We start from the raw sequence: 20461 nt of genomic DNA on the forward strand, positions 1-20461 counted from the left end.
TATATCCTACAGTGGTCTTTGATACTGCAGGCAGTACCATGGACATGGATTTGGTTGCTCGCTCCGGGGTCAGCAGCGGCGGTGACCGTCCAGCGGCCTACAAAGCGATCGGAATATCATTGGCTGTCGCATCTGGCGTCTTTATTGGAGTTTCGTTCGTGCTGAAGAAAGTCGGGCTCCTGCGGGCGAATGTCAAATACAATGAGGAGGCAGGTGAAGGATATGGCTACTTGAAGAATCTGTGGTGGTGGTCGGGGATGACGCTGATGATTATCGGCGAAATTTGCAACTTTGTTGCTTACGCTTTCGTTGATGCCATCTTGGTAACACCTCTAGGCGCCCTGTCTGTTGTGATCACCACGATCCTGTCTGCAATATTTCTCAAAGAGCGACTGAGCTTTGTAGGCAAAGTGGGGTGTTTCACCTGTATTCTAGGCTCGGTGGTCATTGCGTTAAATGCTCCAGAGCAATCGTCCGTCGCCGACATCCAGGAAATGAAAGGCTATGTCATAGCGCCTGGGTTTCTGTCATATGCCGGGGTTATCATTGTGGCATGCGCAGCGACCGCTATATGGGCCGGGCCGCGATACGGGAAGCGGAGCATGTTCGTCTACATCAGCATCTGCAGTTTGATCGGAGGCTTGAGTGTGGTGGCTACTCAGGGCTTGGGGGCGGCATTTCTTGCCCAGATCAATGGTGAATCTCAATTCAAAGAGTGGTTTATGTATGTTCTACTTGTATTTGTGATTGCAACCTTATTGACCGAGATCGTCTACCTCAATGTGAGTGCTCTTTTCCCAATCCATGATGAACTATGCTAACAAGAAACAGAAAGCACTAAACATCTTCAACGCTGCTCTGGTCACCCCCACCTATTACGTATTTTTCACCAGCTCTACAATTATCTCTTCCGCCATCCTCTTCCGGGGCTTCAAAGGGTCAGGCATGCAAATTGCTACGGTTATTCTTGGCTTCCTGCAAATCTGTGCAGGTGTTGTATTATTGCAGCTCTCCAAGTCCGCCAAAGATGTACCAGATGCCGCCGTTTTCAAAGGCGATCTTGATCAAATCCGAGAAGTTGCAACCCAGGAAGAACCTGAATCTGAACCAAAGGCCGATGCCATCCGTGGAACAGCGGCCATCATTCGCCGCTTATCAACTCCACGCCGTAACGTCGAGGCCGAGGAAGCACGCCGCTATTTTAACGAAAGGAATGAAGACGACCTTAAGCCACCAGCCGATAACGAGGTCATCGAATGGGATGGGCTGCGTAGGCGCAAGACCGTCCTCAGTGAGAAGTCTCAACGACGCACACCCACTCCATTACCGCCACTTGGAATGTCCCGCTTTCCGGAGGATTGGTCAGGAGATGCAGAGTCAACTCCTAGCGTGAATTCGTTCATGAATGAGATCCGATCACGGACTTCTAGCATCATGAATTCCCCCTGGAGACCAGTACCCGATGACCACAATCCCACTCCTGAACCTGTACCGGAGTCAGACTCGAGGAATATCGACACCAGCTACCCAGGGTCGAACCGCCCTCGAACCATCTCATGGGCAGATGAAGATCAACACGAAGATCAACGCCGGTTAACTGCCCCAACACCACCAATACATCGTAACTTCTCGTTCCACAATATCTTCAACAAGATCAAATCACCAGCCGAGCCGCCGCGGAGCCCATTGCGCAGTCCCCGTGGCATTCTCCGCCGCGGCCATGAACGGAATATGACTTCTGAAGAGGAACACCTCGGACTTGTCCAGGGTGACACAGTCGCAGAATACATGAACGAAAAGCTTGAACGATCGGGCTCACAAAGCAGCCATGACAATTATGACAACAACCACTACGACCACAATGACTATGACCACAATGACTATGACCACGAACCGCAAGATCGCCTACCCTCTGGGCAACGCGCAGTTTCGCATGCATCTCTCTACCCTCCGAAACTCCGCGTGAACCCGTTGCCTCCGCTACCCGATAACGAGTCGGAATTGGACCTGCACTCTCATGCGGAGACGGATCAACAACCGCCGCAACCGCCACAACACTCAGAGAGCAGCATAGGGTCGCTCTTACCTATTCCACGGAGACAGAGTGGATGGCGCCGACACGATTCGACAAGTAGCGGGGGAAGCAAAGGATTTGGATCATGAAGCACAAACATGATATGATGTATATGATAATGTATGAATATGACATAATAATGAGATATGAGGGTATCTTAGACTTAATAAACATAAATATCAGCATAAGCAGAAAAAGGAAACCTCCAACCCTAACCGAAAAGCAAATATCGCTACATAAAGCCCAGCACGCTTCTTTGATTAGACAAGTTAACTGCGAACCTCGTCTCAGGGAGTCTTTTCCCAGTCTTCACGCTCTCCAATACCCTATTCATCAAGCATTAGCTTTCACACCCAACACGAAGTATGACCCTAGAGCGAACTTCAAGTAAAAGGGGAAGAAGTAAACATACCACTCGACACCAACAATTCTCATCCCCCTCCAACCACCCCTCTGGATCTCTTTCTGAATCTTCCCAGCAGCCAACCCACCCCCAGCTCCGCCGCGCCCGGGCCCCAAATTCGGTTTCCCGATGATAACATGCGTTACCCGCCGAGACAGGGATAGGGATAATGTTGCACCGTGGGCGACGAGCAATCCCTTGAGCTTGTGGTCAGATATTAAAGGCGCCGTTTGTCCGTTTATATAGATTGTTGCCCCGCGAAACATGGTCGATTCGACGCCGCCGTCATTGCTACACTTTACTTGTGGTTGTTCGGGTATTGATTTGTGGTTGAGTGAGGCGGCACTGTCGTTTCCACCGACTGCGCCGGGTGTTTGGTCCATTCTAGCTTCAGACTCTTCCGGGTGCTTTTCGTTTGGTGTTGACGCCGGCGTGTGCACTGGCCCGGGAATCTGAGTCGAAGCTGGCAGAGATAATACAGTCACAGCCTTGCGATCCAACCGCAAAGAACCACCCGAACCCCCAGTCTTCCTTATCTTCATCATACTCCTAATATCCCTTTGCTTTGAATCCGGCCCAACCCCAGCTCTCCCAGGAGGCCTACTCCTCCTCCCACCAGAACCACCTCTTCCTCCCTTGGCATCGCCGCCCCAATCCCACTCCCACTCTCCCTTCTCATAAAAATTTTCTTGCGCATCGTCATATGCAAATGGGTTTATCGTGCAGTCTCCCGTACGCAGCTGCTGGGCGAGCTTTGCTTCCCGGGTGCGCTGCCATGCTGTACCCGGGTTTGATTCGCCGCGTTGGTGGCCAGTTGAGGCGGAGTTCCAGGGGTCAAATTTTAGGTGATTTGAGGCGCTTGATGTTTGCGGTGACATTATATATGTTACTTTTTTGTAATTATTGTTTTCCCCCTCGGATCCTCAAATAAGAAGGATTTTGGTGGGTTTGTTAAGGTCAGGTAGGGCGAGGCCGTTGGTTTTTGATGTGGAACGGGCTTATCGATAAGAATGTTTGGGCTCTGGTTGCTAGGCTGGCTGGCAGTTCGAGTAAATGAATGAGTTCAGTACAAGAGTACTCTGTAAGCACTAAGAATAATCTACGGGGCAAATTGATACACCAAGTGGGTATCTTACTGTTAAAAGGAATGCCTGTTATATATTTGACGTTGTATATTCCTGCAGATACAGATACTTGGGTAGTATGTGGCGGGATCCAGTCTACAGTGAGGTGACAAAAGTATTCGCCATGCCAAGAAATCCACAATAAGCACTAGTGTTCAACCGCCTCCTAATTAAGCCTAGTTGAAGCTATTCTGCCAGCCAAAACAACGCGTAGATATCTCAGCGTGTTGGTGAAGCTATACCAACACCAACACCATGGGACGACGAGGCAAGGAATTAACACCAGATATTCGAGCGAGGCTCTGTGAACTGAAGTCGCTTGGATGGAAATATACAATGATCCACCAGCGATATCCTTATATCCCATACTCAACAATTCGCTCCACAATTCAGCGCGAGAATAATCGAAAGAACCAGGAGACTTCCCCACGCTCTGGACGGCCAAAAATAATCTCTACAGAAGATCAACAACACTTACTGGATCTTATTAAGCAAGATCAAAATATAAAAATGCGTGAGCTTTCTGAAGCCGTACAAAGCGGCCCTTCAGTACGTACAGTTCAACGCCTGTTCCGCACGATTCATATGCAAAAATAGAAGCAATGTGAGCGGCCAGAAATTACTTCTGAAAATGCAGAAAAGTGGCTGAGATAGGCGCAAACCTATGCAGAATACACCGCGGAGGATTTCTACCGAGTTATCTGATCAGATGAGTGCTCAGTTGAGCGTGGAGCGGGCTCACGAGCGATCTATACTTTCCGGTCACCAAAACAGCAAGTATATCCATGATGATATCTGCCAATTAGTATCAATTTAGGCATGATCTACAGCATCTGCGTGACAAAGCAAATCGACCATTGTAGTATATACATATGTATGCTATGATACAAATCCCAAAAACGCCAATCCTGCTTGCTATTGTACATTCATATACTTGTTTTGGAGGAGGGAGGTAAGTTATTCTTCGAGGAAGTCGAAGTTATCGAGATGAATACGGCTGCCGTATGTTCAGCCAACTAGACGTACCATCGCCGGTTACACTTCAGCCTCATAGGCGGCTGCGAAACATCCGCGGAGGAACCAAATGTAACCAGTTCGCCAAGTTATGGTTTCCCGAAGCATATTAGCTGCCCGGAATGGCCTTGAGCACACCATTGTCATCATATCGCGCCTCTGTTTTATGCGTCAGCAACTCCTAATACTATGAGATCTGCGAAGGAACGTACTGAAAAACGTGTAAGAGAGCGTAATCGTATCGATGCCCTTCATCGCCGGATCTGTTACGAAGTCTGGATCAATGAAGAAGAACACCGGCATATCTACCGACTCCCCAGCATTCAGTTTCTGCTCCTCGAAACAAAAACACTGAATCTTGCTGAAGTAAGGCGCAACTTGGCCCGGCGTAACACTATACGTTGCAACCCCAATAATGTCCGTCGGTCCCTTATTCGTGGCCGTGTAAAATGCAAGCGCTGTCTCTCCGGGAAGAACTCGGACTTCGCGCTGCTGCGGTGTGAATTTCCAAGGTAGTACATCTGATACCGAACCATTGAATGTAATCCGCAGCCGACGAGAGTCAGTCACTGGCGTGACGCGGGATGATGTGTCGCCGTCACCTGCGCGGTGCGTAAGAACGGGCTGGCCATTCCAGCCGGTTTGTTGACATATCTGCAGAGACTAAGTTCAGTAGTTGTACCACTCGCGGGGTTTTCAAGAGGTTGCGGGGAGCGATTGATATGGGACGACGGACCATCTTGTATAGCGGGACGGAACCGTATGCGAGGGAAACTGTGCCGAGGATTATGCTGATTGTGTAATACCTGCTACATATTAGTATATGGCCCTAAAATCTCGACCTGAACGCACATTGTGGACGCATTACGCTTTTGCGACTGGGGGGTATTGAATGGTGCCGTCGAGGACGATTGATTTAGACATGAATTGCGGGTGAAATACCTCCGGCCTGCCTCTACACTCCTAGCCTGCATAAATGCAGACCGCGAAGATGCAGTCCCGGAGGATAAGAGCCCACCCCATAAAGGCGTCAGACGAGAAAACATGGCTAGCTTCGAATTGCGTGCGGGTACCAGCGGAGAAGGAAGCATCGCAAGATCAGCGCACGCCGCAGACAAGGGATTTAGCTGCACGTGATATTTCCCTTATCGATAACAGCCTTCAACTTTATTTACTCCGCACAGACCAGAGCCCTTTTCCTTTCATCTCCAGTCTACTCATTTGGAGTATCTTATGAAGTATGGTTGGATTTTATTTATGTAGCATACTATTACATGTATATTAAAGTCGGCTTAGCGCGGACACGTGTTGGCCGGCCAACACCAGAACCCGCAAATGTATAATAATACAAGCGCCTGAGCCATATCAATTCAGAATACTTCTTCCAATCCTGCCGAAAACTCCTCGAACCATGTCGGGACATTCCCTGAAACAAGTAAAAAGGATAGCCGCACTCATGGCAAACGTGGCACGCTCCCGGTATTGATACTAAATAAAAGTTCCAATTAGTTAGAGTTGGACCCTCGAACTGAAGCACGTTGCAGTAAAAGGACGCGTAGGACGCGCAATGACACATTTCAAGCCGTGCAACCATCCCGAAACAGGCAAGGAAAATGGGTTCATCGGGTAAGTCCTACCTTCTGATCATAAAATCTGGGGAGCACAGTGGCGGCGGCCCTCGGTGCCACAAACAATGCAATCTCCTGCCGCTTCTTTGCGTGCTCAACGAGTATACTCCATCCACACATCGCACATCCAGCGCCGACACAGAGTCCAGAATCCCACATCTGCGGTGTTACCGTTTTTCTATCAAATAGCCTAGGCCCCAGCCTGGTCCGGGCGAGGCAGACTGAATAGTAGAATAGGGTGACGAACGCGGCAAGGAACGACGAAGACCTCAAAGCATCGGATATAGCCCGCCGGAAGGACGCCATAGACTTCATTGACCGAAAACGGAAAGCAAGTTGCAGGGGAATATATGTAGCGCAAGCGAACTTGAACGTCCTCATGAACCGAGAGACGGCGTGCTTTTCACAATTAGGGCCACATCCCATATGTACCATTTCACAAGGAATTGGGGAGGTCTTGGAAGGATCACCCCATTCAATAGGCCAGCCAAAGTCTCTGCACATAGATTCCAGTAATGGCGCTTGTCCTGTCTCTTTTCCGTAAACAAAGACATTTCTCCTTGCACGGCGGAGGGCCTCGATCAGCCGTTCATCCACCTTTGCCACTTCTCCAATCCACTTCCCATATGACCTTGGCAGCCTATCTGGGGAATAAAACCAAGCCCACATCACCACTGCCGCACTAGCAGCAAAGACGGCAGAGTCCGTAAGCCCAGGGATGATTGAGCCCGCCAAAGTCCAGTGGGCGTTGCCTTTCCATCTCTTTTGACCCCAGCCCCAAGAAATGCAGGTTAGAGAATCAAGGGCTCTAACAAGAGTAAAAAGCGTGAGATCCAAGGTTCTCCCAGCGAATCGAGGTCTCGGCTGGTTAACAATTGTTTTGTGAACTCTCCCATCCTGGACCTCTCTGTACACCTTTTGCAAATTGACCGGTTTGTGATTCAGAATCTGGAAACTGAACCATGCAGATATGAATGTCGCAGCCAATTGGATCAATCGAGAGGCTCCCCGAGAACTTAGACTCTTGGAATTTGAGCCAAGTCTACGGCATGCAGTCTGCAGCGCTCTCAAAGTCAGTAGCGGAAGCAAAGTCGAGCCCCCAACAAGTGCGGCACAAAAAGTCGGGAAGCTTTCCAGCCGAAATGTACAAGTTAACGTCCGGAGTAACTGTGTACGCGAATAAATTAATATTTAATTTCCACACAATACTCAAAAAAGTGAATGGTAGCGCTGGTCAAGATGTAGTAGGGCCACGAAGATGGCCACTTTTCGTTGCTGCATAAGAAGCCAAGATGAAGGGGATCGGGAAGGAGTACATACTTCCGCTAGCTTTTGCTGGTAGCTCAAGTCATTGTCACCCCATAGTCGCCGTAGGGAGGATATGACTTTTGGTGTTGTTGAAGACAAATACCCCAGAGCATAAGCTCGTATAATTCTAGATGAGATTTTCAATACCAATCAATAACATTCTCGAGCCGGTAGTATGGCTATGTGCACTTCAGGTTGCATAGAAGTTACACAGCTGCCACGGAAGGTAGTACTTACGGCTGGAGTAGCTGCGTAGTTCGATGGCGCCTGCGAGTGAGCGCAGCAAGATCCATCGTGGTTCGAGTGCTCAGTTCATGACAGTAGCTGCCAAAATTGAATACAGTTGCAATATATCAGCCTATGGCCTGGAGGTTAGAACGCTTCGCGAAAATCTTCAAACCCCAATCATCATACAAGACCGAGTCGTACAGCTGAGCAGATCCGTGCAGCTCTCTGACACAACGTCGGCAACCGGGCGGTTCCAAGACAACTGTTGGCTGCGAGCACCAAGTTCTGGAAAAAGGTAAAACAGTGCAATATCCGAGGGATTTACTCCATACGTTTACAGAACCAGGCAATTAACTGGAGCTGGCGCTAGGGTGTCGCCAATTTGGGGGGGAGATCCTTCGGTATGATCAGCCGTGCTGCGGTGCGACGCAAGCCGACGTCGCCTCGGTCCCGGACGAGAAAACAGTGGCCGTTATGGCCAATTTTCAAGGATAGATTATTGGTTCAGGGGTAGTTCTCCGCGATAGCCCTCGCAGTCCACAGGTCTCGCCAAAGATCTGGAGCTGCAGAATGTCAGGTACACCCAGTAAAGTCCCTTACGAGCGATGCAGTGGGGCTGGGACAGGCGTCGTACTCCGGAGTCTTGGATAGAACGGGACAAGTCCAATTCGGTAGCGGACCGTCGTGCCACGGAAAGACACTTTCTGAGTCGACTCAGACGCGATGAATAGCAGCAAAAAAAGCAAAAACCAGGGAAGCGGCGCCCTTGGGAGAATTAAGAACGATGGTCGAGCCACAGAGGCGTCAATTGGACGGGGGGAATGAAGAGCCTGGAAGCTCGCAAGGGATTCTCCTTTTGGGCTTAACTTCTTCCTACGTTGGAAGTTCGTCCGAGCGCACCCAGAACAGGCTGATACGTTGTGACAGCCAGATCTGGTGGGGAAATCTCGTAATTTCGGTATTCCCAGTACCCACGCGACCTCTCTCTGCGAGTCTTTTGCATGTGATCCTTCCAGCAACCACCACGAGCCGACGGGCCATGCTCGCTCCGCTATCAACGCCTGTATCTTCAGCTTTCGTCGTCATCTTTCCGGTGCACCTAGATTGAATGCGGGGGATGTGCGCTTGTTGCGGTGGATCTGGCCCCGTGTTATAATTTCCTTGTCTTGAACTTCCGAAGCGACCCTCGAGTGTCACTTTCCTCACTTTTTCTACACTTCCATACTCTACTCCCCGGACTACCACTCGACCTTTTGGGGGATACACAAAAAACAAATTGACTCCTTGCGCAGTGCACTGTCCATCGGTCGACGTCGACCTTGAGTTTCGAGTCATCTCAACTTCTTGAGGGTATTTTCTCACGGCGCATAAGGAAGCAGCTGCAGTGTCTGTGATATCTTGCGGTCCAAGTTGTGCTGAGATCGGCCTTGTCTATGCCGCTCGCTACCTGCACAACTCGATGCCGGTGAACCATAATTGAGATACTGCCTTCCAAACATATCGCACCTATCGTGCCAGATAGTCAAAATCACAATGATGAGCATCAATACCCCAAACGGCGCCCAGGATCGGAATGGGCGCAATAATCCAGCGCTTCCGTTTGGCTGTGAGTCCTCTCCATTTCAAGGTTGAGACATGTCAGTTCTAACCCAGTTAATTGATTGGCAGATTCTTTCCCTGAAGATACACCCTGCGAACCCGCTCCTGCCTCACCCCTCGGGCCAGCGCTGCTTGATGTCAACGAAACGAATATGCTTGATAACTTCCTCACAACGCTAGACGCCAATCCTTTCGCTAACGACTTCTGGCTGACGGGGCCTCAAGATGACACGAACAAGTCTCATGGCTTGTCAGGCTTTGACTGGTCGAATGAGCTGCCACCAACGTTTGAGGGCTCTACAACATCTCTCCCTCAACCACCGTTCCCTCACCAAAGTGTCGAAAAATCCCTCGGAGTTATCCCCGAGCATTCAAATCCAGACATCATGGCTGCAGCTTCTATGATCTACCCCAACGGAGTAAATGGCCCCGAGATTAACACCAATTTTGGGAGCCAACCGCTTGCTTTCTCCAATGTCGATTACCAACAACTCAAGGGAAATGGAAAACAACGGCAGCAAAATGGTCATCCGCCCGCCAGGCGGCCCAGCACAACTTCTCAGACGCATTTACCTGTCGGGTTCCATACACCACAGATGTTCTTTGATGTACATCAGCCCATATCCCCGGAACAACAATTATCTACCAAAGTCCGACCACTTCACTGGGGATCTGATTCTAGTTTCATGGACCAGGGATATGTGGCCCCTCCCGAGCATCCTAGCGAAGAACAACGGACAAAGGAATTAATACAAAATCTGGAATGTCTCGAGCCTCAAAGCAGCGCTGCCAATACGCGAGCACCCACACCAGATCGGACAATGAACCATCACGCTGTCCCGTGGGCAGATACACCCGCGGTCAATCATATTAATGGACTAAAGAAAGACTACGGTGACACTGTAGAAGACTCGTCACACCCGAAGAAAAAACAGAGATTATCAATTAAAGAAGAGAACGATGATGTTTCTGATGAAGACTCTCCCCGACACCGGTCAAAACGCACAAAGGGTGCTGGTAGACGGCTCTCTACCGATACGATCCGAAAGGCGAGAGGCTCGCACAGCTCAAAACCTCCGCGAGAAAACTTGACGGAAGAACAGAAACGAAGCAACCATATTCTTTCAGAACAAAAACGACGGAATCTTATCAGACAGGGGTTCGAGGACCTATGCATACTTGTTCCCGGGTTAAGAGGTGGTGGCTTCAGCAAAAGTGCGATGCTCACCCAGGCCGCCGACTGGTTGGAGGATGTTATACGCGGTAACAATGCGCTGAAGACACAGCTTGCAGAACTGAAGTCTATGAACGGCCTAGTGATGCCGCGATGAGAGATCTTCTCATTACCGTCATTTTGACAACACGATCTTGTTTGACTTAATGGAAGCGGTTTAGCGGTCTGGCTTGACGCGGGTTGCACTTGGGGATTATAGGCGTTTACATTGTCACAATTATGTCTTGGGATATGATACCTATGTTTTTTGTTCAAATTCGTCTGTCCGTGTATTGATATATAACCTACTACTTGTGGCGTTTGCCAGACTCCACGCTCAACGTGGACTAAATGATAATGTTTTGATGCATAGAAAAGAATACCATGACATCATCTATAAGATCTTGATCGCCCCTCATTCCTCAGGTTTGGAGATGGACATGTGAAAACCGCTGATAACGATGAGACTAGGCAGAACTGGTCATGGTGTTGACTTACCCTTACCCGAGCTGACCCTGGATTCCAAAGCAGTTTAGTGGAAGTGATGTTGGATATGCATGTGACTTAAGGCTATTGATGCTTGGCGCGTCTGTGAGAGCAACAATCAACAGCCTCCAGCTGCAACAACCTGTGACAAGTTCAGGCGCCTGTGGTATTATCATCAGTGACAAATCTTCTTCTTTCGAATATAGACACTTTTGATTCGCTCTGCAACCTTTAGACTTTTCGTGATGCCGCCTAAACGAAAGCGTTCTAATGATGCACCCGACCAGGGCCAGACTACCAGGCGCAAGAAACAATACGCCCACTTGAAGCCTCATGTGCGACACATATCCGAAAGAACAATCAACTCGAAATGGTCAACACTCCCTGAGCCGACGCAAGATAAAATCCGCGATATGTTTCGCGCCTTGGAGCGCCCTGTCATCGTCCGGCAACAGAATGACCGAAAACGCTACGAAGCTCAGGCAGCTGTTCAAGCTGTAGTGAAGAAGTACGTTCCTACGCGCACGATAATGTGTAGATATGTGTCTAATTGCTATGTGGCTGCTATAGTCTTGGAAAGCGACTACCTCGGATGCCATTTCCTCCCTTGACGAAAGATTCGGTTTTCGAGTACGAAGCGGCTCTTAAGGAACATGTACGTCTCTGTCTTAACTTAACTCTAGAGTGCGGTAATGCTGACTCGCCCGATTAGAGCGCGCTCGAGACCTCGCTCTCGACAATGAACGATAGCATCGATCTGCTGAATAACGAGATTACAAAGGAGGAGGCGCTTCTTGCAAAGGAAACAAAGCAACTGCAGGAAATAGAGAAGAACGCAAAACGCGCTGGGACTGAACGAAAGCGGCAAATGAAGAATGTATGTTGCCTACAGCGGCTGAACATACTAGAACTACGGCTCATCAATGATAGGAACACCCCGTCCTACGACAGGTCGAGGACAGTCCTGGTATACAAATCAGAGCCCCATTCGAGTTTACCCTTTCCAACCCGAAGAACTCGCAGTTGGGATTCAGTGAGGTAAGAGCTTGAACCTTCGGGTATGCGCGATTTACTGACTCGTCCTCCCCATCTAGCTCGAAGCCGACCCCGAAGTGTCCGGTTTACTCAGGCAATTGAACAGCCACCTGAAGTCCATGCAGAGCAATACCGCTCCTCTCGTTGGACTGAAGGATGCTATTACACGGTCTCAGACCGCGCTGAGCCTAGCAGATATGCCCAATGACTGAATTTGGCGACGGATAACGTTACCCAGTAGTATTGACTGGATAACAGACTTTATTGTTCGTTTACTTGATATGAGGGCTGTCGCGATGGTTTAAAATCGAGATAGTTTATTCGGGACCGCTCATTATTCATACGCTCGAGCGTCAACGGGCTGGGGCAGCAGAGGTGTCATTCACTGGAAAAACTACGATGTGCAACAGCAGGGTACGCGCACAGGAACCATACGCTGTGTGGGCTTGCACGGAAAGTACCTAATACACCGCGTCGCAAACATGCAGCGACATGAAACCCCACCATTGATCTAGGCTACCAATGGAAACGGGCACGAGCCGGTTTCTTGTCCCTGTGGGATCATTGCCCTGATTGGAGTGCGCTGGCAATGTCGAGATTCTGGTTGAGTAAGCGTTATTATTGTATTGGGTAGCTTTAGCTTTGGCCCAAGGTGGCCCAGCGGATCTCGTCCTGTGCTCCCGGGCCGTGATGGAGGGCAGAACATTTGAGACAACTTCCAACCGTTGTTACGTATACTCGAGAAATACAAGTATGGGCTCAGACTCTGAGGCCTGATATATAGATAATTGTAAACCGAGGTATCTGGCTGCACATGAGCAATAACAGGAATCGGAGAGCTTTCCGAGGTTGAATCACGGCGGACCGTCTGCTGGCCCGGTTTAAGAAGGCGGCGCTCCCAATGCGGAGAAGACCGGGACTTGATCTTGGCTGCCGAGCCACTGCCTCCAAGTCCCAAGTCACTGCCTGAGTCACCACTACTAGTTAGTTACGTACTGCCACACTTTGAAGTCCCGCTCCATCAGCGGGGGAAAAGTGTGGTCGCATGTATCTCCAGCTTCGCGCTCGTTAGTGCAGCTGAACCGATGGTTGTTCGTGTCCTTCTTCGTTCAACCCACGTCGGTGCCTGCAAGTGCCCATTTCACTTTCGCCTTTTGTGTTCCGACCGATCAGCGCCCACAGCAGCGAGCCGGTCTCTGCGCAACAGCTTTGCGCTTCGCAGTCAATGACGGAGAAAACCACTGCGCAAACGGGTCCAGGCCCAGACCAGAATACCTCCAATGGAACGGCCGAGAATACGACCCCTAGCAAGATGGTAGATGGAAGCACAGTCGGCAAAGCCGACTCAAACGCCAAAGATAAAGCGCAAACGTCGCCAGCCTCGAAACCCGAAGGTGCTGCTGCGGGGGCTCGTGCCAGCCCGAAGAAGCGGCGCAAGGTCAATCATGGTAAGAACTTACATCCAGCAGGGCCACAGCAGCGGTTCCCTACGTCTGCCTTCCTCTGCTATGGCTTCTAGACCACGTTGCTAATCAGGTTACCACGCTTGCAGCATGCGTCTATTGTAGGCGATCGGTAAGCTCATTGCCCCGTGGGAGGACGGCGTCTACCTTCATTCCCTTCACTTTTCATAACCCTCTACACCCTCTATCATTGGGACGAGGAAAAGAAATACAGGCTCGGGTCGTCTCAAACTTTCCTCCGACCCAGATCTTCATTGGAACCCATTTGCTGACGGCAGGTTACTTGCTCACGTGTTACAGCATATGACTTGCGATTCGGTAAGACCTACCCTGAATTATATCCGCACGAGTCTTTGTGAAACGTATTGCAGGATGGCATCTGGGAGAGGACGAATCGTTACTGACTTTTATTTTCCCGCGAATGAAGGAGCGACCGTGCACTCGATGTATAAAACGCAATATCGGACACCTGTGCCATGACGAACCGAGAGAGCCATCGAAACGAGCGCGCAGCGAGCACGAACAGTCTGCTGCAGACGAAGAGGGTTCTTCAAATAACGAATACCCGAATGTTCACTCCATGCCCAGGAAGGTCGATATCCAAGATGCTGCAGGTCAGCAGATCCTGGCCGATGGAACCTTGGGCCTTACGTCGTCCCCTATGAATGCGGTGCAACCTGGGCCCATGTCCTCTTCTACAGGCCAAAATCTGGGTGTCACATCTCAGCAACAGCGTAAGCTTTTTATCCATTTTCACATCTCCTTTACTTTGGTGTCTTGCTAATAACTGCGCAGTTCTTGGATACAATGACTGGGTAGGGGGCCAAAGCCAATTTCAAGACATGCATACATTTCACCCATCTTATATGTTCAATGCGCCCGAAGTTACGAACGAGTATAACCTTCTAGGTGACTTTCTCAGCAACAGCTTGCTTGACGATGGAGGCATCTTCCAGAATGACGACATGCAGAGAATGTATTCTGACCCAACGTTGATCAACTCCATGTCTGTGCTCGGAGGCCCAAATACATCGCTACTTCAACAATCTCAGCCCCTGGGTCCGCCGCAAAATACAGCAAACCAGGGTGACCCTTCAGGGTCAGGCATCATTGGGAACGATAAAGCAAGGGAAACGTACTATATGACGGCAGCGGACCCCTCAGGGTCTGATCCTCCAGAAGAGCGGATGAACAAGCTTCTCAAAGCGAAATACGACGCAGGTCTTCTAAGACCGTTCAATTACGTGAAAGGTTATGCAAGACTCAACTCATATATGGAGAAACACTTACAGCAAGCCTCGCGGCAAAAGATCCTCCGGCAACTGGACAAATTCCGGCCCAAGTTCCGTGAGAGGATGCAGAGCCTGACGGATATTGAACTTATCCTGGTTGAGATGTGGTTCGAGCGCAGCTTGATGGAATATGACCGCGTTTTTGCGAGTATGGCGATACCTGCCTGCTGCTGGAGACGAACGGGTGAAATTTTCCGAGGTAATAAAGAAATGGCTGAGCTTATCGGCGTTCCTATCGAGGTTCTCAGAGACGTATGTTATTCCAAATGCAACCGGGCATCTTTTAGGCATGACTCTAACCACTTATTACATGACAGGGCAAACTAGCAATCCATGAGATTATCGTGGAAGACCAACTTGTGAGCTACTGGGAGAAGTTTGGCGCCATCGCTTTCGACAATACCCAAAAAGCCATGCTCACGAGCTGTACCTTGAAGAACCCAAATTCTACTTCCCCTAACGAAGGAATACCGTGCTGTTTCTCATTCACTATCCGAAGAGATAATCATAACATGTAAGTGATGCAGAACGGGCGAGTGCGACGTGCTATACTAACTTATTTGATTATAGTCCGTCTCTGATTGTCGGAAACTTCCTACCTTCGCAACGAAAAAAATGATTTGGGCAACTGTCAATTCTAATCGGCGTTATACGGGACCCTTTAGGTACTTTCATCGGATATCGGGTTGCTTGTCTTTATTTCTCAAGGGTTACGCCTGCTTTTGACCCTACATGTGGAATTCTGTATATACCATTACAACTACAAACTGTTGTATCATATTTTTATCAACCTGAAATTGTTTGTTTTCAACATGTTTTGCCTCAGGAATTCTGGCGAGTTTCAGTTGAGGCCTGCTTTTCATGTTTTACTATGTATGTGCCCTGTGTGTATCTACATCTGGAGGGGTGATCATGTGCTCACCCTCCCCACGAGCTTCTTCGAGTACCCAAACTCAATTGATTTTATCCTCTGATCCTCAAACTTTCATTCCGACAAAGCTACTTTACCACCATGGCAGTAAATGATTCTGCCAAGCCCAAAGACCAAGCACAGGCTGTACTAGGTAGGCGAGTATACGCAGTGTCCGTTAACAGGCCGCATACTAATGCCATCCAACTCACGTTCTAGCTCTAGCCATAGACCTCCAGGATCAACTCACGCAGAATGACGCTTCGGACAATCTATCTCCGAGCAGAGAAACTCAAGAATTGCTCGAGAGAACCTTACCATGCCTTCCACTTTTGCCAGACGCTGCATCCAAGTCGATCCGCCGGCAGCTAGACAACGAAGGAACAAATCTTTGGAACATGCGCGCATTGCAGATGAAGGCTTCTGAAGAGAGTACTGGAACCGTGTTTCTTTGTAAAGGTATTATCATGGATGGCGGTGTTTCAAGCAATTACATGTGCTAAAGCTTCCTCAGTGAAAGCTCTAGCCTATGCGATGCTAGAGGCAGCGGCACCTAAAACAGGCGCTGGTGAGAATATCCCATTACATATGCGAGCTTCCTGCTCACAGAACGGGCTTAATTTCTTGTCATTCGTGGTCCAGGAAATTACCGAAGTCTCGAACTTGCATTCAAAGCAGCCAAGACATGTACTGGTATATGTTGTTGTGGGTTGGTTTTTGGGACAACATACTAATGAGACACTTAGAGCACGGCCTTACCGACCTAAGTCAGAATATCATGGAATCAGCTGCCGCGCGATTAGACCTGATGGGGTCGTCTAGAGTCGAGACCGACATGGTCAAGCTTGAAATTTTTACCATTGAATACTATATGCTACGGATATATCTGGTATGCAGCCACGCCTACGGAAACTGGATACATCTAACAAGCAAATAATAGGCTTGGTCACAGGAGCGGCCAGACATCGCAGATCATCTATTCTCGAAGGCTCCAGAATCAAAGTCCACAGAGCAACAAAAAGTGGTTGTAGACACATGCTACAGTATTGGAGAAGCAGCACTGCGAAAGTGCCAGTATGATACAGCGACAACATGGCTGGGCAGAGCGTTGACAGTGTGTGAGTTATGGCCCGGGGATGGGCCAGGATTAAAAGATAAGAAGCTGTTGGTTTTTCATGCTTATGGTGAGGATGTCTACTTTCAAATTTCCTATGAGTCCTGGTCTAACTGTAGCAGCACGTTCTAATCTTCACCTTACTACGGCATCCTCCGAGAGCCAGCTTCAAAGAGCTCTAAGCTTTCTGATAACCGTATGCTCCAATATCTGAGTATATCATGACTCTAATCACAATGTAGGAGTATGGCAATTCCTTCCCTGTTTTAATCCTCTCCCTCGAAATCCTCAACAAGAAGAGCGAGTACAATGCGGAGTACTTTGAAAGTCAGTCGGAACTACGCATGTTATTGAGGTAACAAAGTACTCATCCGAATTCAGCCCTCGAAAATTCTATTAAGGGAATGGGTAGTAGTGATACAAGTATAAAAATGTGAGTGATATTGCACCACATTGACCCCTATCTAAAGGTTGGCTACAGAGTCTACTACTACATCACGAAAGTCGGAAGCTCGAGGTAAATTTCAGTCTCTAGTTTACGCCTGCCTTTCAAAATAACATCATTCAGTCCAGAGATCTTTGTCCAATCCTGTAAGCAGTTTCTGAATAAACTAGCTACCCTTGGTATCGATTCCAAAGATCAGTGGATGGAGAAGATTTTCGTCTCCGTCGTATGGACTCTGACAAACACCACCTCCAACGAAGACCATTCCCCTGATCATGCTGAAGCAGCAGCACAAGTACTGGCAGAGTACGGCTTGAATAAATCAAGTGGAAACGCAACTCAAGCTTCTCTGATTGTATGTTATGACCGGTGGCATATACTTCAGGTATTGACAAGACCAGCTCATCTGGAAGTATATCGACACGATGTTATCAAAAGGGTCTACTTCCATTGCCGAAAAATGGTGTCGATTCGTTCTGAAGCATTCCATATTCCAGAAGACCCCAGATGTGGAAGCCAAGTATTTTCGGTACGCTTGAATAGCACTTTCACTGGCCTGGCTAATACCGAAATAGGAAATTGGCTCTCTGTGTCTTGGAGGGGTATAACCCTTCTACAGCACAGCATATATTGGATAATATACCGGAAGCATGCAGGAATTGCCCACTCACACTATATCTGATGTGCAGGTTGACTCTGCTCACCGGGGACGCATCACTATGTAAGACGTACTATTCCTTTTATCTATAAGATTTAACCAAAAACAAGCCACTACCTATATACGAGCACTCTGCAAAAGCGAGGCGGATTCGATGTACATCTGGTCATGTATAGCGGATGCCCTACAACTAGGCAAAACAGATACAGCGATCCAATACCTTCAGGACATCATGATCGCCTCGGATGACAGTGGCCTTGAGAGGCTGCAGATTTCTCAACTTTTACAGTGCATGATATGCACAGCTCACGAGAGGGGCGCAGGCAACTGCGAAATCATGCTGGGGCATGTAACTTCTTTACTAGAGTCTGGTAAGTCGAGCTCAGGTCTATATTTTAAAATCGATAAGCTGATAAATGCACAGCATTGACAGCGGCCGCTGCTGCGCAAGGAAAGGCATTCTCTTCCGCGGAACTACGCTGGTTTGCTTGTAAAAGCTACAACATTGCTCTTGAGTTATACAAACAGTCTTCCATACAAGCTGTTGTCAAGCTGATAGATGTTTCCACCAAGGTAGTTATTACTATCATGATTTTACCGAGTCTCTGCTTCGTAGCTCCTATGCTAATGCTCTTGTGCAGTTTATGGGACTCGAGCCGAAAACAGAAGCAGAGCCGAGTACCGATCCTTTACAGCATTATCTGAAGTGTGCTTTTCTGCAAGCTATAATTTTAGCTTCTGAAGCTCGAAGGGAAAAGGGCTGCGCCAAAAAGGTATATATATATATGGGTATAATATTCCTCCACTTTGCCCCAAATATTAATATCATATAGGAAAACCATTACAGAAAAGCCAGCGCAGCCATAAAACAATTCAAAACTCACATCCAATCTCTAGGTGTTAGCTCGATATCTGTCACAAACCCACCGCAGCCATGGGCATGGATAGACAAGTATCGTATCATACTTTCCTTAGACTTTGAAGTCACCGTCTTCCTCCGCCAATGGGAAGACCTCGCAAAGATAATCGAGGCATCAAAACCCGTGGCAGGAGCAAAACTCAGCTCCGTCTTTCTCGACTGTCTTCTCCGATCTGGAGCCCCTTCATCATACTTATCACAGTTTGTCAAGGTATGTCCGCCGCCCAAGTCGAACCAATATACAAACTAGATGGCTAACGTATTAATCACCACACTTTGTAACAACAGCAAATTATCCGCACATTTCACAGTCCCCCATCTCAATCCCTAACCACCGAATCAACCGATGTTCTTCACACCCACCTCCCTCGCCACCTCCGATGCCTATTTTCTCTCTCCATCCAAGCGGAAGAATACATCCTCGCCGAGTCTGTTCTTGACCAAGCCGTCATTCTAAACCGCGATAGTTCTAATTCTACTCGGGATACAAGCACTCCATACCCAAAAGACGAACTCCAGTGGCTAGCAACTACTGCGTTCAATCGGGCGGTAGAGTTCTTTCTTGTTTCTGCAGATGAGGAGTGTCGTCGGTGGGCGGGGAAAGCTATTGCGCTGGCGGATTCGATTTCAGACGACGACAATGGTGAGTTGGGGAGGCTCCTTAGACGGAATCTTGCGAAGCTTCAGCCTGCTTGAACGAGTAGAATTGTTTTAACTAAGGCGTGCCGGGACACCATACATAACTATAATTTTCACGGCGCCTAAAATAGGTCACCTATTATTGAAGAACTCACAACAGGGGGAACCAAAATTTTTTTTTACATAAAGCAACATGTAAAGGTTAAAAATTAACGCTACTACTTTAAAGCAGAGGAAAATGCAGGGCAAGTCGCGGCCAATCCCAACCTACACCTTAAGAGCGTTAATATATAAGATATATTGATTGTAGGAAAAAAGCAACGGACTAGGGTCGATAGTCCCTTCCCAGATTAAAGTCAGAAAGTCAAGGGTTGCTTCTTCCCCAAGTTGCAAGATAAATCCTACAGAATACTCACGGAAAGTGCGATGCCTAGTTAACTAGACGTGCGCTCTTTCCCACTCTAAGTTGTAATTGCTGGGCAAGGTAACCTGGGCATGAATAATACAGTATCGCAGGAGTTGCAATAAAGTCTTGAATCTGCGGTCCAGAGAGACGTCGCAAATTTCAATAACATGGGTATCATTGTGGAAATTGCCTAGAGACGGCTGCGCAAATGAATCAAGGACTAGCGGGGAGGATTGAACTTTAACCCCAGAAACAAGCCATTGTCAGCCTCGCTGGTTCTAACAAACAAAGACGAAATTAAACGATTGGTGACCACAACTCTCAGGTTCCAGCGGTATAATGGTGCAAACAGAGAAGGCAAAACCAGAGCCATCAGCTGAACCCGCAAATGACCAAAAACCAACCCAACACCTGCTATGCTTAAACAAGACCCAACATCCGGGTGGTGGGGGGAAAAAAAGAAAAAAAAAAAGAGAAAGGCAACACGCGACTGCAAGATGCAA

At 48.5% G+C, this 20461-nt stretch overlaps 10 protein-coding genes across 10 annotated transcripts; 6 read left to right on the forward strand and 4 right to left on the reverse strand.

Annotated features, from left to right (window-relative positions):
• Nucleotides 1–44: 44 nt before the first annotated feature.
• On the forward strand, nt 45–2163 carry ASPSYDRAFT_151031 (DUF803 domain membrane protein; the record flags this gene model as incomplete). The annotated part of the gene is made up of 2 exons (XM_040842065.1): nt 45–782; nt 832–2163. The coding sequence occupies 2 exons, from the start codon at nt 45–47 to the stop codon at nt 2161–2163; spliced, it is 2070 nt and encodes a 689-aa protein (XP_040702748.1).
• A 122-nt stretch (nt 2164–2285) lies between these two features.
• On the reverse strand, nt 2286–3485 carry ASPSYDRAFT_985179 (uncharacterized protein). The gene has a single exon (XM_040853258.1). It carries the CDS (start codon nt 3353–3355, stop codon nt 2408–2410), a length of 948 nt encoding a protein of 315 aa, XP_040702749.1. The 5' UTR covers nt 3356–3485; the 3' UTR covers nt 2286–2407.
• An 857-nt stretch (nt 3486–4342) lies between these two features.
• ASPSYDRAFT_45361 (cytochrome c oxidase assembly protein) lies at nt 4343–5683 on the reverse strand. Its single transcript, XM_040847025.1, has 4 exons — nt 5468–5683; nt 5352–5421; nt 4828–5269; nt 4343–4774 (listed from the first exon to the last, which is right to left on the reverse strand). The coding sequence occupies exons 1-4, from the start codon at nt 5659–5661 to the stop codon at nt 4725–4727; spliced, it is 756 nt and encodes a 251-aa protein (XP_040702750.1). The 5' UTR covers nt 5662–5683; the 3' UTR covers nt 4343–4724.
• A 297-nt stretch (nt 5684–5980) lies between these two features.
• Nucleotides 5981–7844, reverse strand: ASPSYDRAFT_152200 (uncharacterized protein; the record flags this gene model as incomplete). The annotated part of the gene is made up of 5 exons (XM_040842168.1): nt 5981–6103; nt 6253–6445; nt 6545–7410; nt 7564–7678; nt 7789–7844. The coding sequence occupies 5 exons, from the start codon at nt 7842–7844 to the stop codon at nt 5981–5983; spliced, it is 1353 nt and encodes a 450-aa protein (XP_040702751.1).
• Nucleotides 7845–8604: 760 nt separating this feature from the next.
• Nucleotides 8605–9440, reverse strand: ASPSYDRAFT_986175 (uncharacterized protein). Its single transcript, XM_040853262.1, has one exon. The coding sequence runs from the start codon at nt 9112–9114 to the stop codon at nt 8653–8655; it is 462 nt and encodes a 153-aa protein (XP_040702752.1). The 5' UTR covers nt 9115–9440; the 3' UTR covers nt 8605–8652.
• ASPSYDRAFT_985342 (basic helix-loop-helix domain-containing protein) lies at nt 9403–11016 on the forward strand. Its single transcript, XM_040853259.1, has one exon. The coding sequence runs from the start codon at nt 9531–9533 to the stop codon at nt 10707–10709; it is 1179 nt and encodes a 392-aa protein (XP_040702753.1). The 5' UTR covers nt 9403–9530; the 3' UTR covers nt 10710–11016.
• On the forward strand, nt 11017–12474 carry ASPSYDRAFT_985663 (uncharacterized protein). The gene is made up of 5 exons (XM_040853261.1): nt 11017–11585; nt 11648–11732; nt 11790–11954; nt 12008–12115; nt 12172–12474. The coding sequence occupies exons 1-5, from the start codon at nt 11323–11325 to the stop codon at nt 12322–12324; spliced, it is 774 nt and encodes a 257-aa protein (XP_040702754.1). The 5' UTR covers nt 11017–11322; the 3' UTR covers nt 12325–12474.
• Nucleotides 12475–13026: 552 nt separating this feature from the next.
• On the forward strand, nt 13027–15859 carry acuM (gluconeogenesis transcription factor RDS2). The gene is made up of 7 exons (XM_040847026.1): nt 13027–13560; nt 13665–13687; nt 13876–13893; nt 14003–14309; nt 14371–15119; nt 15185–15381; nt 15438–15859. Exons 1-7 carry the CDS (start codon nt 13338–13340, stop codon nt 15484–15486), a joined length of 1566 nt encoding a protein of 521 aa, XP_040702755.1. The 5' UTR covers nt 13027–13337; the 3' UTR covers nt 15487–15859.
• Nucleotides 15860–16409: 550 nt separating this feature from the next.
• On the forward strand, nt 16410–17250 carry ASPSYDRAFT_150719 (uncharacterized protein; the record flags this gene model as incomplete). Its single annotated transcript, XM_040842029.1, has 5 exons — nt 16410–16470; nt 16524–16666; nt 16718–16961; nt 17014–17087; nt 17134–17250. Coding segments are annotated over 5 exons (639 nt in total), but the record flags the coding sequence as incomplete, so codon positions are not given.
• On the forward strand, nt 17020–19890 carry ASPSYDRAFT_45368 (uncharacterized protein). Its single transcript, XM_040847027.1, has 11 exons — nt 17020–17087; nt 17134–17324; nt 17373–17408; nt 17460–17691; nt 17738–17865; nt 17912–18057; nt 18105–18365; nt 18419–18567; nt 18636–18767; nt 18828–19124; nt 19202–19890. Exons 2-11 carry the CDS (start codon nt 17296–17298, stop codon nt 19607–19609), a joined length of 1818 nt encoding a protein of 605 aa, XP_040702757.1. The 5' UTR covers nt 17020–17087; nt 17134–17295; the 3' UTR covers nt 19610–19890.
• The last annotated feature ends 571 nt before the right edge of the window (nt 19891–20461 follow it).

Source organism: Aspergillus sydowii (assembly GCF_001890705.1).
Source record: "Aspergillus sydowii CBS 593.65 unplaced genomic scaffold ASPSYscaffold_5, whole genome shotgun sequence".
NCBI classification, from domain to species: domain Eukaryota; kingdom Fungi; phylum Ascomycota; class Eurotiomycetes; order Eurotiales; family Aspergillaceae; genus Aspergillus; species Aspergillus sydowii.